Source organism: Pholcus phalangioides, unplaced genomic scaffold (assembly GCF_987345545.1).
Source record: "Pholcus phalangioides strain wild (caught in Gottingen) unplaced genomic scaffold, Ppha-v1.0 ptg000031l_1, whole genome shotgun sequence".
NCBI classification, from domain to species: Eukaryota; Metazoa; Arthropoda; class Arachnida; order Araneae; family Pholcidae; genus Pholcus; species Pholcus phalangioides.
Window position 1 is genome coordinate 5,835,155 of NW_028301621.1, and position 14,656 is coordinate 5,849,810.

Sequence of the window (14,656 nt, forward strand, 5' to 3'; positions counted from 1 at the left end):
GCCTGACTCTGGATGCTGTTTTTGTTCAAGGGAACTAAGCCTGAGTCAGACTCGGGCTTAGCTTTTAACTCTCGTAGCTATAAAATCGTTGAATATATATGTTCCCAATGTGTTTTTAAACATAATCTATATCTTCCAGTTCCAAAAAAAAGTATAGATGGCAGCAGTCAACGAATGTAGCTTTATGAAACAGTGTAGAAGTAAGTATAGTTGAAACATATTTGTCTTCCTAGGTAAGGTAGCAATGTTTGTTGTGTTTCGCGATGTCTCATAAACAATTTTTAGACTTATCAGATGCCGATGATTTGGTTGAACTTAGAGATATATTAGCACACAATTCTTTGACAGAGTTATCAGATTTAGATGATCCAGAATACCAGCCCGCTTGTATAAGAGATTCAAAATCGCAGTTCTCAGACAATGACTATAGCACCGGTAAATGTATTTGATTTTTTGTTTTTGAACAAAAAATTTTGTGTATATTACTTATATTTTTCAAATGTTTTACAACGTATATTTTACAAAATTATTATTCATTTTAGATGATGAAAGGAGCAATGGAGCAAATCAAAGTAAGAAGCTGTGGAAAAAGATTGAGGAAAGAAACAACTTATTACGAAGATTGTGGTGTTGCTCTGTGCGTAAATGTGTGTTTTGAAGTGTACCATGTAAAGGAAATTTTACAAGATGATATTTTTTTTTTTTATAAAAATTATTTTTAGATATTTGTACAACATTTGGGTAAGTTTCTATTCAGAATTATTTGCAATTTTATGTTGAAAAATGTTTTCTTATGCGGAACTTCTTTTAAACCTCTAAATCATCCTTTTTTTAATTATTTCTTATTAATTATTAAGTATTAGTACCTTTAAATAATTGCTATATTATGAAAGAAAAGAGTTTGAAATTTCTGGCTAAAAAAACTTGAGATATATATATTTTAAGTATTTTAAAAAATCATGGAAAGTGTTAAAAAGCCTCAGTCCACAGGGACAAACATATTCGAAATAGCGCAGACCTGAAAGTGTTAACAAAACTTATTGATTACAAAAGAAAAAAATGAAATTTTTATATTTTTTTGAGCTTTAGTGTTTAACTTACAGTGAAATTCACTAGTACTCACATACATACTCTCTTGTGATTAAAACTGAAATTTTTTGATTCAGATTAATCAGAGCAATTTTTAGAATATTGAACAAGATGTAGCTTGTTCTCTACAGCAGGGATCTATTGCAATTTAATTTTACATATACATGACATTTAATTTTAGGGATTGAATTTTTTATATGTAGTTCATGATACAACGATAACGTAATGTTGAATACAGATGGCAGTGGAAGAGTTGATCAACTTTGCCCAAGGATATTAGAAAAGACACCAATGAATAAGGCAAATATACGATGTATTTGCCTTATTCGTTGGTGTCTTATTAATACAGATGGCAGTGCTGTTATCAAGCTCTTTCTTCACAGGGAGCCACAGAAATCATAATTATATTCCTCTCTCTCTAACTTTTCCATAGTGATGAGCAGTAGTGTATTTACAGGAGAGCTAAGTGGGCTATAGCCCAGAGCTGCAAATTCTAAAGTATAGAAAGAGGGGAGGGGGAAAAAACTTTTTTTTAAAATTCTCACGTTTTGTAAATGTGTGGAAGTGCCATGCGTTATTCCTATTGTAAATAATAGGTATTGTAATGTAATTATTAATCTATATTGATTATTTTCATTTTTTTTTTCGTGTTTTTTCCACACAAACTGCCCTGTTGAAATAAAAAAATATATATATGATTGTCTACCCTTTCTATTTACAGGTGTTATTCACTGCGCTTCCCAGCTGACCACAAAAAACATTTCAATAGCTCAATTTCGGCTCTCTTTGGAAGTAAACGGACAGAATATTCTACAACGCAGGTTTTCTGAATACGAGGGAGAAAAAATATCCTGTAATTTTAACGACGCCTGCCACATGAGAAGGAAACTTCTGCAACAAAGATGTTTTTATTGGTGCCGGTCGGGGCTTTGGTGAGAGTCTTTGGGCTATAGTTGACCATCTGGGGGATAGAAACAGTGTTAAGTGGATATAAATTGAATGGATGAATTCGATTACAATAGTTTTTTTAAACTTGTTTGGGAACTGAAATAGGATGAAGCTGGAAATCCAGAACATCCACTTGCAGTCACATTGGAATATAAAGAAATCATGATACAGAATGGTAGGGGGTGGGGGGTCACACGATTGACTGTTCAGCTGGTCCTTTACTGGTCCTAAGGACAGCTCTCCTCATGTGACGTTTTCCTGAAAAAAAAGGGGAGGACACATGTGGAACTTGGCAGAGCCCACATTTTTATGAATTGTATACAGTATTACACACACACAAAACTAAATTCAGTTATAAACGCAGGATTACCAACAAAATGGAGAAAAGCTCCTCTTCATTCTACACTTTCCTGACGAAAACAAAGTAAGCAAATATCAAATATAGCTATTCATTTCTGATAAGGTCATTCATTTTGTATTTTGTGAGAGTTTTCTTTAATCATAATTTATGAGCACAATAACCACAATTCAATCTTAGGTAATTTGGAATCCTCTGTAATACTTGCATTCAATAAGGCGTAAGACGCATATTTTTTTATATGATGCATCGACAAATTGATGAAGTTTGAGCCAGTGCTCATTTAAGAAATTAAAATAAAAAAGAGGAATATATGTATTGTATTTTAGTTTCAATTTGGGTGCAAAACTACATGAAGTTGACTCACATCCTGGTCTTAATACAGGGACAACAATCAAATCACGTTTTCTCTGCAGTCTTTGTCCTGTTTTACTTGCTTTTCAGATGATTAACAAACACGACAGGTGAACAGTTTCATAGGCGTACGCAGAATTTTCTCGGAGTTGGTGGGGTGGGGGGGGGGCGGTTTACGTTTTTCTTGCAAAATAACATTAAAATCTCGGCTTGGGGGAACCCCCCCCCCCCCCCACTTTGCGTACGCCAATGCTCCCAGAACTACCGTATATACTCGTGTATAAGCCGAGTTTTTTTGTGGAAAAATTGGGTCCTCAAGTAGGGGGGTCGGCTTATACTCGGGTCAGTTTTTGATGAGAAAATATCGACCCCCGTAATCAGTTGTCATTTTTGTAGCAGTGTTCGAGAAACCGGCATTATTGGTATGGGATATGTTCAAACCCCACAGGACCGATAATGTTAAAACCGAGGCAAAGAAATCGAAAACATCATTAGCTTAGATACCAGGTGTGCTAACGTCGTTTGTACAGCCTTTAGATGTGAGCATCAACAAGCCTCTCAAAGACTATTTGAAGAATTTGTGGATCGAATGGGGATAAGTTCCGATGATAAATGGGTACATGAGGCGTGGAATTCTGTTTCCACCGAAATTATCATCCGATCTTTCAAAAAGTGTTGCATCAGCAATGCGATGGACGGAACTGAAGATGATATCCTCTTTGAAAGTAACAATGGCGATGACAGCCCAGATGAAGATAAAAACGAAGATGCCGACCCCCTATGATGATCTGACGGATTACGATGAGCTTGGAGACTCAGAAGAAACGGATTAAAAAGTTTGAATCGTTTTCTATTGTAAATTTCCGTAAGCTAAATAATTTTGCATGAAAATGTAAGAATTATTTTTTCTTTGAAATGCACGGATTTTTGGGGTCGGCTTATACACAGGTTTTCAATTTATTGCGGTTTTGGTGGTCCTGAAGTGGTGGGGGGGGGGGGGGTCAGCTTATACACGAGCACTGAGCTATAAGTAAAGCTCAGTTATAGCTCAGTGTACACGAGTATATACGGTAATTCAGAAATCAAAATTCCGCCCTTTATAAAGATCAAGTAGAGCACCCATTGGTCTAACACAGTGTTTCTCAACCGCCGGGCCGTGACATCAATCGTACCGGGCTGCGAGAATATATTCTTCATTCTCCGGCAATCGAGGGACCCGGGTTCGACTCCCGGTAGAGGCAGAGATGAGTTTTTTCCTTCCTTAAAAAAATTAACATCTCAAATAATAAATATCTTCACAACATCCAGTCTTCCGTATATCTTGTATATTCATTACCCTTTCATTTTTCAAAGCATTTACACGAATAACTAATTGGTTTATTTCACAATTATGGTACATATTATTTTAATTTTCAGTCTAAAAATCATACAAGGGGAAAGATGAAAAACCCTCCTCTAGAGTTCCAGAACAAAGGCTTCCAGCCGCAATTATAGGATCCCTCTTCCCCTTATCTTACTGAAAATCCTTCGTTTTGTTGCTAGACCCAAAGAAGGGGGAACATGTCTCTGGTCCTCCCCTCAAAACTAGTATTTTTTAGAGATGTAAAATTCTCGAGAATAAGAATATTCTCATCAAGGAGAATATTCTCTGCTAGGACTACTATTATAAATAACTTCAGAATATTCTTATAAGTTCTTGATGAGAATATTCTCCTCTTATTTATAATATAGTTACATATAATATTCTTGAGAATATTCTTTGGAAGGACTACTGGGGTCCTTCCCTCCACTGGAAACTAGTATTTTTAATTGTATTTTTTTTCTTTTCGTATTTTTGAGTATCCGTCTTCATGACACCCAAACAATACAGTAGGGGTTGGGAGTGGTTTTCCATACTGTCCGTGTCTTTTCCCTCGAAAATATACTACTGCTTCAGGGCCCTCTGTTGACAACCAGATGAACCTGTTGTTTGCGTGTTCACGGTTTTCCATTGTCGGCACCACAGAAAATGTCTTGAAGACAATAATGCCATGAGAAAACTCGGTATCCCACGTTCCTTGGAGACTGGAAAAAACATCTGTGCTACACTCGCCATTGACCAAGCCGCATAACTTCAAAGGGGAATAATTGTGAGTGATTAAGAATTTCCGGGCAATAGAAAACCACCTTCGACCAGTGGACCCGTTTATTTATGGCCAGTGGTAAAAACCCCTATCAGTCATTATAACAATTTAGTATGTGTTCTCAGAAACGAACGAAGTATTTTACATATGCGTGGCAAATGTCAGCGATTAATCAGTGAAACGCCTGCTGCACACAGAAAATAGTGTTTTGAATCGGTCATCAAGGTGCACATAACTACTGGTTGATAACTCGGAAACTGTTTTCTTTGCAAAAACACAATGAATTACATTACGAGAGTTTTCGTTTTGGTTTCTTTTCAAGTGTGATAAGGTTTACAAATTTAAATTTTTGTTAAAAATTAGAGAAAAGTTTTAGAGTAGAAAAATCGCGATCAAAGTTTTGAAATTTATCAAGTTACGCAATTTAACATAAGCATCTATCGTGAATATACCGAAAAGTGTTTCTGCTCTTCAGTAGACTTTTATGGTTAGTTACAAAATATATTTTTATTTTTATGATTACTTTTATTTATCATTTTTATTTTATATCATTATCTTCTTTCTAGCTGAGATTAAATACAAAGTTCGATCGTAAAACATATTTTACACTAATTAAGTTATTAAAAAAGTGCTAATAAATAAGTGCTGCGTCGATGTCAGCACAAAAAAATTCTGTTACCCACTATGACTGAAAACTTTGTATATTTACACACTATGCGGAATTAATCTATAAAATTGAATATTAAGATGTTTCGATTGATTTGTGACCAACTGAATTTTTTAATGAGGTAGAGGCGCGAAATGAAAAAAACATTGAGGGGGCTGAAAGTTGCCATTTGTCCCGTCGCCTAAGCAATGAGGATGTTTACTGCAGTTGCTGATGAAACGCTTCGTTCATGTTTGTCTGCACGTTATTAATACATTACTGAAAAAAAAAATGTTGCATCACTCCATAAGATAATAACGGATTCAATTCATTAAACAGGTTTTTATTAAAACGGTTTAAATTAATCAGTCAACTAATTAAAAGGATTTAAATTTATACAAGGATGACGTCACTCTTCTCTACCATACGAAGGTTTTTAACAACTGGCTGTTGCAAAGATATATTTTGGAAAGAGAGAAAATTCAACTGCCCTGCGGGGAATCGAACCCACGTCTTTTCCCTCTCCGGGTGAACGCACTAGACTACAGAGGCACCGAATCTCTCAATCTTTCCTTGGAGCTCGTGTAGAATGAAAGGGACCGTACATGGACGGCCGGACCAGACTCAGGCCAAGCTCACAACTGCTGACGCTACGACCAGATGGCGACTTATACAAGGATCACGGCACTCTCCGCTACCATACGACGGTTTTTAACACACAACTGGCTGTTGTGAAGATATATTTTGGAAAGAGAGAAAATTCAACTGCCCCTGCGGGGAATCGGGTTTAAATTTATTATTCAATTAAAGATAGGGTTAATTAATTAATTGACTAAATGAATTTTTAATTAATTCAATAATTAGCTCGCAATCAAAAGGTAACTGGTTGTTTATTAATTATTAACTTATGAACGAGTAAGGTATTCCAGACTGGGCCGTAGACTCATAGAAATTTGATTCACCGGGCCGCGGTTGCAAAAAGGTTGAGAACCACTGGTCTACCACTTCTGATGTCTCTGATCATTGGTGCAGGTGATGCCAGGGCCGAAACTAGGAGAAGCAGGCGGATCAGGTGACCCGAGCACTGAATCAGAGGTGGGGGGGCGGGCAATTTCATCCTTTAACCTTTCATCCAATATCACAAAGGGGGAGCCAAAATGCATGTTTGCTCCCTGACCAAGCATCTAGTTGTACTCCTGAGTGATGCTCCAACCAAAGCACCATTTATAACGGTTTGACGAGAAAGTCCTTTGAGCCCCGTTTACATTTGTGTAATAAAGTATATCCCGGGAAGTTCCCGGTAACAAGGATTTTCACTACAACCCGTTTTTCCGCAATAGATCCCAGCCTAGGCGAGTCACGTGGTATCCTTGCATTAGATGTAGACGACGTCGCGGCGGCTGGATGCTCCCTCCAGTAATATAAGCTCGATAGATTCAGATAATAGAAGAAGATGAATGTTTGAGTGATACCACCACGCAACCATGGCCTGACACAGAATCAACTTGTTTTCGTTCAGATATCATTTTGTTTTTGTTCAGATATCTCATTAATATCCAAAAGGTATCGTTGTAAAATCGTCTCTTATGACACGTTTGTCATAAACAAGTCCATATTGTTTGTTTTCCAGCTTGTTAATTAGTTTTCTCTTTTTTGCATCCCTGGTAATTTTTGCATAACTTTTGCATGTTGTTACCTTTGCCGTAAAGTCCATCTGAACCACAAGCTCCTTCACGCTGTCAAAGTTGAGCAATGCCGAGTTACGATAATTGAGGGTAAATCCCCGGATCTTACATCTTGTTGTCATATCGTTCAACATATATGTATAGTTTTTTGGCCCTCCTGAAAAAAAAAAGTACATGTAAATTTATAAAAAATAGACATGCTTGCAAGAAAATACAGAATATTAGTTAAAGGGAACTAATATTCTACAGAAAAATAATGACTTACCAGATACAAACGTTTTGATGTAACTGCCATTTAGTTCGTCTGTGAATTCACCCAGGAAGCTTCCAAGTTTGACGTCATTCGTTCCGTCACTTTGGTATATGATGCTGAAAAAACAAAAAAAACGGATTACAAAAACATGAATTAGCAAAGAATATACTGAGACTAAAGTAAAAACTTTAGTTAAGAGAAAGTTAAATACGAAAAACATATGTAATTACATCTCACCTGTCTTTGTCGAAGTACAATACTGCTTTGTCAAGTTTTTCGATTTCAGAATACAGTTTTAATCTCGCATGTACAGTGGTAAATGCTGCCAGAAACACATTTGTTTTGTCCGACTGGGCAACAAAATCTTCTCGGAATACTCAATGTACAGCTGCAACTGTTTCAGATGGTAAATACAAATCTTTCACCTGAAATTTAAGTAATTGAAACTAAGAATATTTCTGTATATAAAGAGAACAAACTTGTTATAATGTTAAATGTAGATAAATACCTTAGGTTTTCTTACATCAATTTTACTATCTGTTATCATCTTGTTGAATTCTTCTAGTTCATTAATATAAGTAATATGAACCTTATTTTACGCCATACCCCAACGACCCCAAAAACTGCGAAGAGAGAAAAATGTGAATTAACAAAACATAGACAACCAATCTATGGAATACAGCATAGCTCAGTGAATTAAACAATCACCTATTTAAGCATAGTTTTGCCACTGTCCTTCTCCCCGGATTGAACTCAATGTTTCTACTGTCTAATATTATTCCTTCTTGTTCTCTGTATAAGTCTACGTAAGCTTTCTTCTGTTCTTCAGTTTCGCATTCTGCAGGCCAACCACTTGCTTCTTGCTTTAATTTGAGGAACGTATCCACGTACTGGGAAAAAAGACCCACTTGAGTTTCTTCAAAATGGTAAACCTATAATTGTTATAAAGTAGATTAAGTAAAATGAGAAATTTCTACATTAATAGGCTGAAATATTAATAAAACAAAACATATACTCACTTCATGGATCTTCAGAATTGTATACCCCTTTTCGACGGCTTTTTTGATCTCTTCTGATATCCATGAGCCGGTTAAAGATCTTTGACTGTCATCGTGCTCACATATGTCTTTCGCTTGTATCTCGACACATGTTCGGCATAGAGGAAAAGTGAGCTTCCCATTGGCTCTATATGGGAGCACTGGCAGATACAAACCTCGAGGTGGAAGTACTGTGCATAGAATAACTCCAAAATATTCATCGATGGTTTTGAAATTCTCAGTGATGATTTTTGGATGTTTGACAGGATATCTAGAAATAAATATACAGACAAGCTTAGTGCAATAAGGTCAAACTAAAAATGCTGATTTAAAAGAGAAATTAAAAAATATGGGACTGATAATCATTTAAAAAAAAAAAAACTAACTTACCGACAGTACTTGTTCACCCACGGATATAAACTGGTGAAGTCAACGTATTTTATTACGCCTTCAGCAAACAGCTTGATAGCGTTGGTGCGTCCCCCGAAGAAAGAGCTACTCGGTTTCAACCTTGGGATGACGTCGTGTCCAAGCAGGAATGACTGGAGATAACTATTGGTCTTCTTCATATGGGAAAATTCATGTTCCCATATCGATATCAGTCCGTAACTGGCGTTCCTGAGCTTTTTCTCAATCTCTTCAGTTTTCTGAAATAGCTCCCACATGTATTGACCATTAACAGGGTTTCTGTCCGATGAATTGTGACAAGTAGGGCATCCATGCCAAAAACATCCTAATACGAAAAAAATAATAATAAATTATTATCATGTGAAAAATGCTATTATTTTTTATCAAAGAATCTTCAAATCAGTATAGGAAACAAATCTGGCGAGAGATAGTCTTACCTTTGAACTGATATACGGTCTTTGTCTCTTCACAGAATCCGTCCACATGGAAACCGCATACTTTTCTTTCACCTGTGCCGTTCCGTGCATGCTGAATATTTATCCCTTCTTTGGCAGAGAGATAATCCAGCCACTGAATACTAGAAACACTGTGATTGACGCTGCTCACATATCCATATTGCGGTACCATGGCTATAGTATCTTGTGGGATAAAACAGGATCTATATGTAGCCATACACGCGCTAGCAATAGTCGTGTACGCAAACGGGTCTACCTTGGTAGCTGCTATGAAATCAGATCGGAATTTCAGACTGCATTGGCGTAAAACGTCTACATCTGATCTGTAGAATAAAAAAAAATCGTAAAAAAAAATCGATAAAAATAAAATTTAGAAATAAATTACCCATAAACGTATGAGACCAAAAAAGAATAAGGGGGGGGGGAATTTCGAAAATAATTACTCACCTACAATATTTATATATCTCTTCCTGAAAGTCGAATACATCTTGTTTTCTCTCATCGTACCAGATGAAAAAAATTTTCCGCATCTCCGCGTGCATAGACTCTGGACTGAAAAACTTCATGTCTGGCAACGAATCAACATAATTTTCATTTTCAGGCCTATTAAATAAGTGAGGAAAAAAACCCTTGGCGACAATTCCCTCAAAGCCGAAAGTCTTTGGTAGCTTTCCTAACGACATAGGCAAAAAGTTGAACGAGTCTATAATTTTTATCGAGAGCGATTCCGACTCTAAAGCCATGATCTTAGAGCCGCTGGGGATAACTTTTGGCTTCAAGCCTTGGTTGAGCAAATAACCTAAAATGAACTGTCCATCAAAACCTTTCATATTGTGAGCTAACGCCACGAAACCTTTATGCTGAGGGCTGAACAAATATTTGCAGAATTGATCGCAGGCATCATATCCCTTGAATGCACGTTCAGTTCCGTCAGCGTACATAGCAACACAAAAGTTTACGATGTGGGTTCCAGTGCTCTGATCCGTTTCGAAGTCGAAAAACATCATTTTTTCAACCGGAGACTTTGCAGCGACTCTCTTTAAGTAACAAAAATGTTTTTCTTCATAGAAATTATTGCAGTTTTGGCAATACCGCAACGATGTAGATGCGATGGTCTTTTTTTTCTTTCTTGAAATTTTCGACAGTGGGGATGCTGATAAAATTTGTCACAATAAGAAATGCTTTTGCTTCCACTTGCCTTGTGACGATTGAAACAGTCTTCAGAACGGCATAGTCTATTGCAGTCTTTGCAAAACAATTGGGTGCGAGGATCACAACTATCAAAACATGTATTGCACCTTGTTTTGCACTTGTGTGCTTCAACATGATCGTACTTCACATCGCAGTCAGCGCAATAATGATTAGAGCAATGGAAGGCGAATTTAATTTTTCGAATTAAATCGTAATTACCATCATGTAAATATAAGAAAATCTTTTTCGTTTTCTTCAGTCCTTTATATGTAACCTTAAAGAAAAAATAATAATTACCATATTATAATGTAGTTTTGCAAAATAAAAATAAAATAAAGCGTTATTCAAAAAATTATTTACTTTGTTTCTATGCTGTGCTGAGATTAGATTTGGACATCGAGGTGATCCTCGAAGGCTCTGAGCTGTGCTGGTCCACAAGGTCCAAGTGGAACACCGGCGTTTGCATGTAGTTCTTCAGCAAGTTTTATCTGCATACTTTTTCTACCATCCCTGATGGTCTTTAGCTGAGGAGTTTGTTCTATATATGGTATCCCAACTACTACGGCCCGAGCGCAACATAGGTTTGAATCATCCATGGGAATGCAAACTATAGAACTCTTCTTTAACCGGTCCACTGAAATATTCACAAGTTTGCTTTTGCCTCCTCCATCCGACAGGCGAACCGTGATTACCTCTATTCTCAAGGTGCGGTCATCCAAAGGGATTTTGTCCTTGCTCTACGAATGAAAGAAACAAGAAAAAATGAATGCAAGCTTGAAATAAAGGGGGTGGGGGGCCCAAGAATGAAATAAAAAAGCAACATACTTGTAACACTTTCAGGATGACGGATAACAGATATTCAATGCTCATCTCCCTTACTGTTCTCAAATTTGTAGAGATAGACTTATCTAAGAAATCACTGTAGACACAGAATCTGATGAGAAAAATTAGGGAATTAATTCAGTTCTATTCCAATTCCAAATTAACTAATTAATTTGCTCAACATAAAAGGATACCAGTAGAGAAGGACTGTGTATCATGGATACAGTCTTTACAGCACACATAACAAAAAACGTCAATAGTTTCGCATGCAGATTCTGTAAATAAATACAGTGAATAAATTACTAAAATGTAGTAATGAAAATAAGTGAAGTCTTTCTAAATATGTCATAACACCTAGAAGAAATTTTTACCTGATGTAATCATTTTCTCGAAGACCAGCTGTTGACCGCTCAATTATAGTGTTGAATAGGTTTCTCAATACGCTGCGCACTTCCAAGGAAATTTCTTCCATTTGAAGGGCCAGGTATGGCTTCTGGGTTGACCCTTACATCATGGACAGTTTCCAAAGCATTCAAACGCTTATTATGACGTCCAATTCGTGTAGTAGTACTGAAGGGTTGTTCATTTTGTGCATCACCAGCACCTCTTTGCTCCTCAAAGTCGTATACATGCTAACGGGAAGAGGAAAAAAATAAATATCAGGATTTTTTTTTTCCCCTCGCACAAACAGAAAATCAAAAGTTTATTTGTACTATTAATAAAATCTACTTCGTTTTCTATCTGAGTCCACGGTACGTTCTTTGGCAAAGGGTTCTTGACGAAAGCGAATGATACATCGTCAATGTGGAAATCATTCCCAAAATCAATAGCTTCCTGTCAATAAGCAAACAGAATAAAAAAATAGGTTTGCGAAAATAAATATTGATATGAATAAGCTTAATATGGTTCGTATTTACATTACGCCCTAACCTACCTACCTGCTCAAACTGGGACAACGAAATATTAGTCAGCAGAGGATGCCTTTCAAAAATCTCTTCAGAATTGAGATCATGAGAATCTTTTGCAACATAATGCTAAGAAAGAAAAAAAAACTATTAATATCATAGTTTCAGAAAAGAAAAGACAGCTGAAGACAATATCACTAATGCATACATTCCTAAACCGTAATCCAGTCACGATCTATATAGTGCTTTACTATTGAACGCCAGTTTAAGCAGACAAATGACTCACGTTCAAAACATTTTCCCAATCAACACCATCAGGCAACGGATTGTTGCGGAATGTTTGCTCTTCACTTCCTTCGGAGCGATACTTGTCTTCTGACAAGAACGACGTTTCCTAAAAAATGGGGTAAAAGAACATGTACGAAACATCGGAAAATCAATGCTGTAAGAAAGTTTACTTAATTACGATAGATTTCATTAAAATCCGAGAATTACCGCTAACTTAGGATTAACTATCAAGAGGGAAAAAATGAAACAACTACATCCCACAACGAATATGATTGAACAAACACATACACACACATACTGGTGAGCCTTCAAAACCTACACGAGGCCTTTAAGAGACCCTGATAACCTACCTAGCAGGAGAAAAAAAGTACTCTTTAAAGAGTGCTGAGAGGGGTCGCTAACTAAACGGGGATGGAGGAGCGATATCCTTTAGAAGGATTCGCAAATTAAGGACAACGGGCATCATGCATAGTTCTGGAAAGAATGCGTGATCCTTGCGAGGCCAGCGTATCCATCCCAGTGCATGTGGGAAAGCCCCGCGAGAAAGAGTGTTCAAATCTCGGTGCAAACTTGGCAACCAGGAAACTTCACTGACTGCACCCCCAAAGCCTGCAATCAGAACAGGTCAATGAACGGCAGCTAGGTGAACCAACCTGGGATGTAATGCTCTTCCGTATGCTGAAAACAAACATATATTTACCGAAGAATCCATCTTTTTCTCTCCAGATATCTTTACTCCAAAGACGACACCATAGGAATCACGTCCCGACATGTTTCTGCATGTTGAGGAGTGGGGGGACGTCAATGATAACAGCATCACGTGACCAACCAGCATGTCGGGTAACCATGATAACAGATAATTATTTACTTCGATCACGTGACCACAACCCAATGCCAAATTAAAGTGGAACATTATTTTTTTATTACGATAACAATCTACTATTTCTTGTATAAGCCCAAGGATGAGTCAACAATATTGTGTAGATAAATACTATAGCTAATTAAGGGCCATCCTGGCATGTGTCGGGTGGTCCAGTGGTCAACGCTGTGGATTCTCATCGTGAGGAACCTAACCAACCACTGGACCACCTAACACTTTTAAATTTAAAAGAAAGAAAGAAAATAGTGCTGCCATCTAGTGGCGACATGAAGAATCACTCTGGGGAAATTCAGCCACCCCAGAGTCCATCCAACAATGATCACGTGATCGCAAGAATCTTCAATAACGTGACAACAAGTTTCCGACGTGATCTGTAGTGTGATGTCTTGAATGAGTAGCGCCCTCTGGGTCACGTGACAACCCATCGTCGAACAACACGATCATCAGGACGCCATCTTGAGAGATGACGTCATCGACTCGTAGTGTCACGTGACAACCCATCGTCGAACAACACGATCACCAGGACGCCATCTTGAAAGATGACGTCATCATCACGTGACAACCCATCGTCGAACAACACGATATTCAGGACGCCATCTTGAAAGATGCCGTCATCGACATTTAGCGCCACCTAGGTCACGTGACACCCAAAAACACACCTCGACCATCGGGGGGGGGGGGGGTTGCACACGCCAGGCGCCAAAGGCCTGCACATACTACTGATAATTCCTCTATTCCTGCTCTAGGACAGATAAGCGTATTCACTTTGCCCCATGGAGGAAAGAATAACAGGAGGTGACATCAGGATCGAAAATTGAAGCCGTTGTAGCAACCCTATGGGCTGACGAGTAAGGCCAAACAAACCGCTCTTTTCCCTATACTTAACATGTGTTTTGCCGGATCGAATTCTTTTAAAATATTAATAACAAAATAAATTTAAGCACCATGACTGTTTAATGTGTCTTCAGGTAATCTACATGATCTAGTAAAGGAGAAAACTTAAATCTTATCCTTATACAAGGGGTTGTTATATTTTTAATTTATTTTTGAAAAATGGGAAGATCATTTTTCACTCTCGAATCGTCGTAAGTTTTTAGTTCAGTGCTTCAATTTATTTTAAAAATTTGATGCATCACATTAATGTCTATGGGAATATGATTAATTAAAATAATATGAAGCTGCAATAAAATGCAATTTCATAATTTTTATCTTTT

At 37.3% G+C, this 14,656-nt stretch overlaps 1 protein-coding gene across 1 annotated transcript; it reads right to left on the bottom strand.

The window, feature by feature from the left end:
• Positions 1-1,948: 1,948 nt before the first annotated feature.
• On the bottom strand, positions 1,949-10,682 carry LOC149067042 (uncharacterized). The gene is made up of 8 exons (XM_089252798.1): positions 10,555-10,682; positions 9,339-9,679; positions 8,884-9,226; positions 8,476-8,764; positions 8,165-8,388; positions 7,469-7,572; positions 7,215-7,360; positions 1,949-2,050 (listed from the first exon to the last, which is right to left on the bottom strand). The coding sequence occupies exons 1-8, from the start codon at positions 10,680-10,682 to the stop codon at positions 1,949-1,951; spliced, it is 1,677 nt and encodes a 558-aa protein (XP_089108924.1).
• Positions 10,683-14,656: the final 3,974 nt, after the last annotated feature.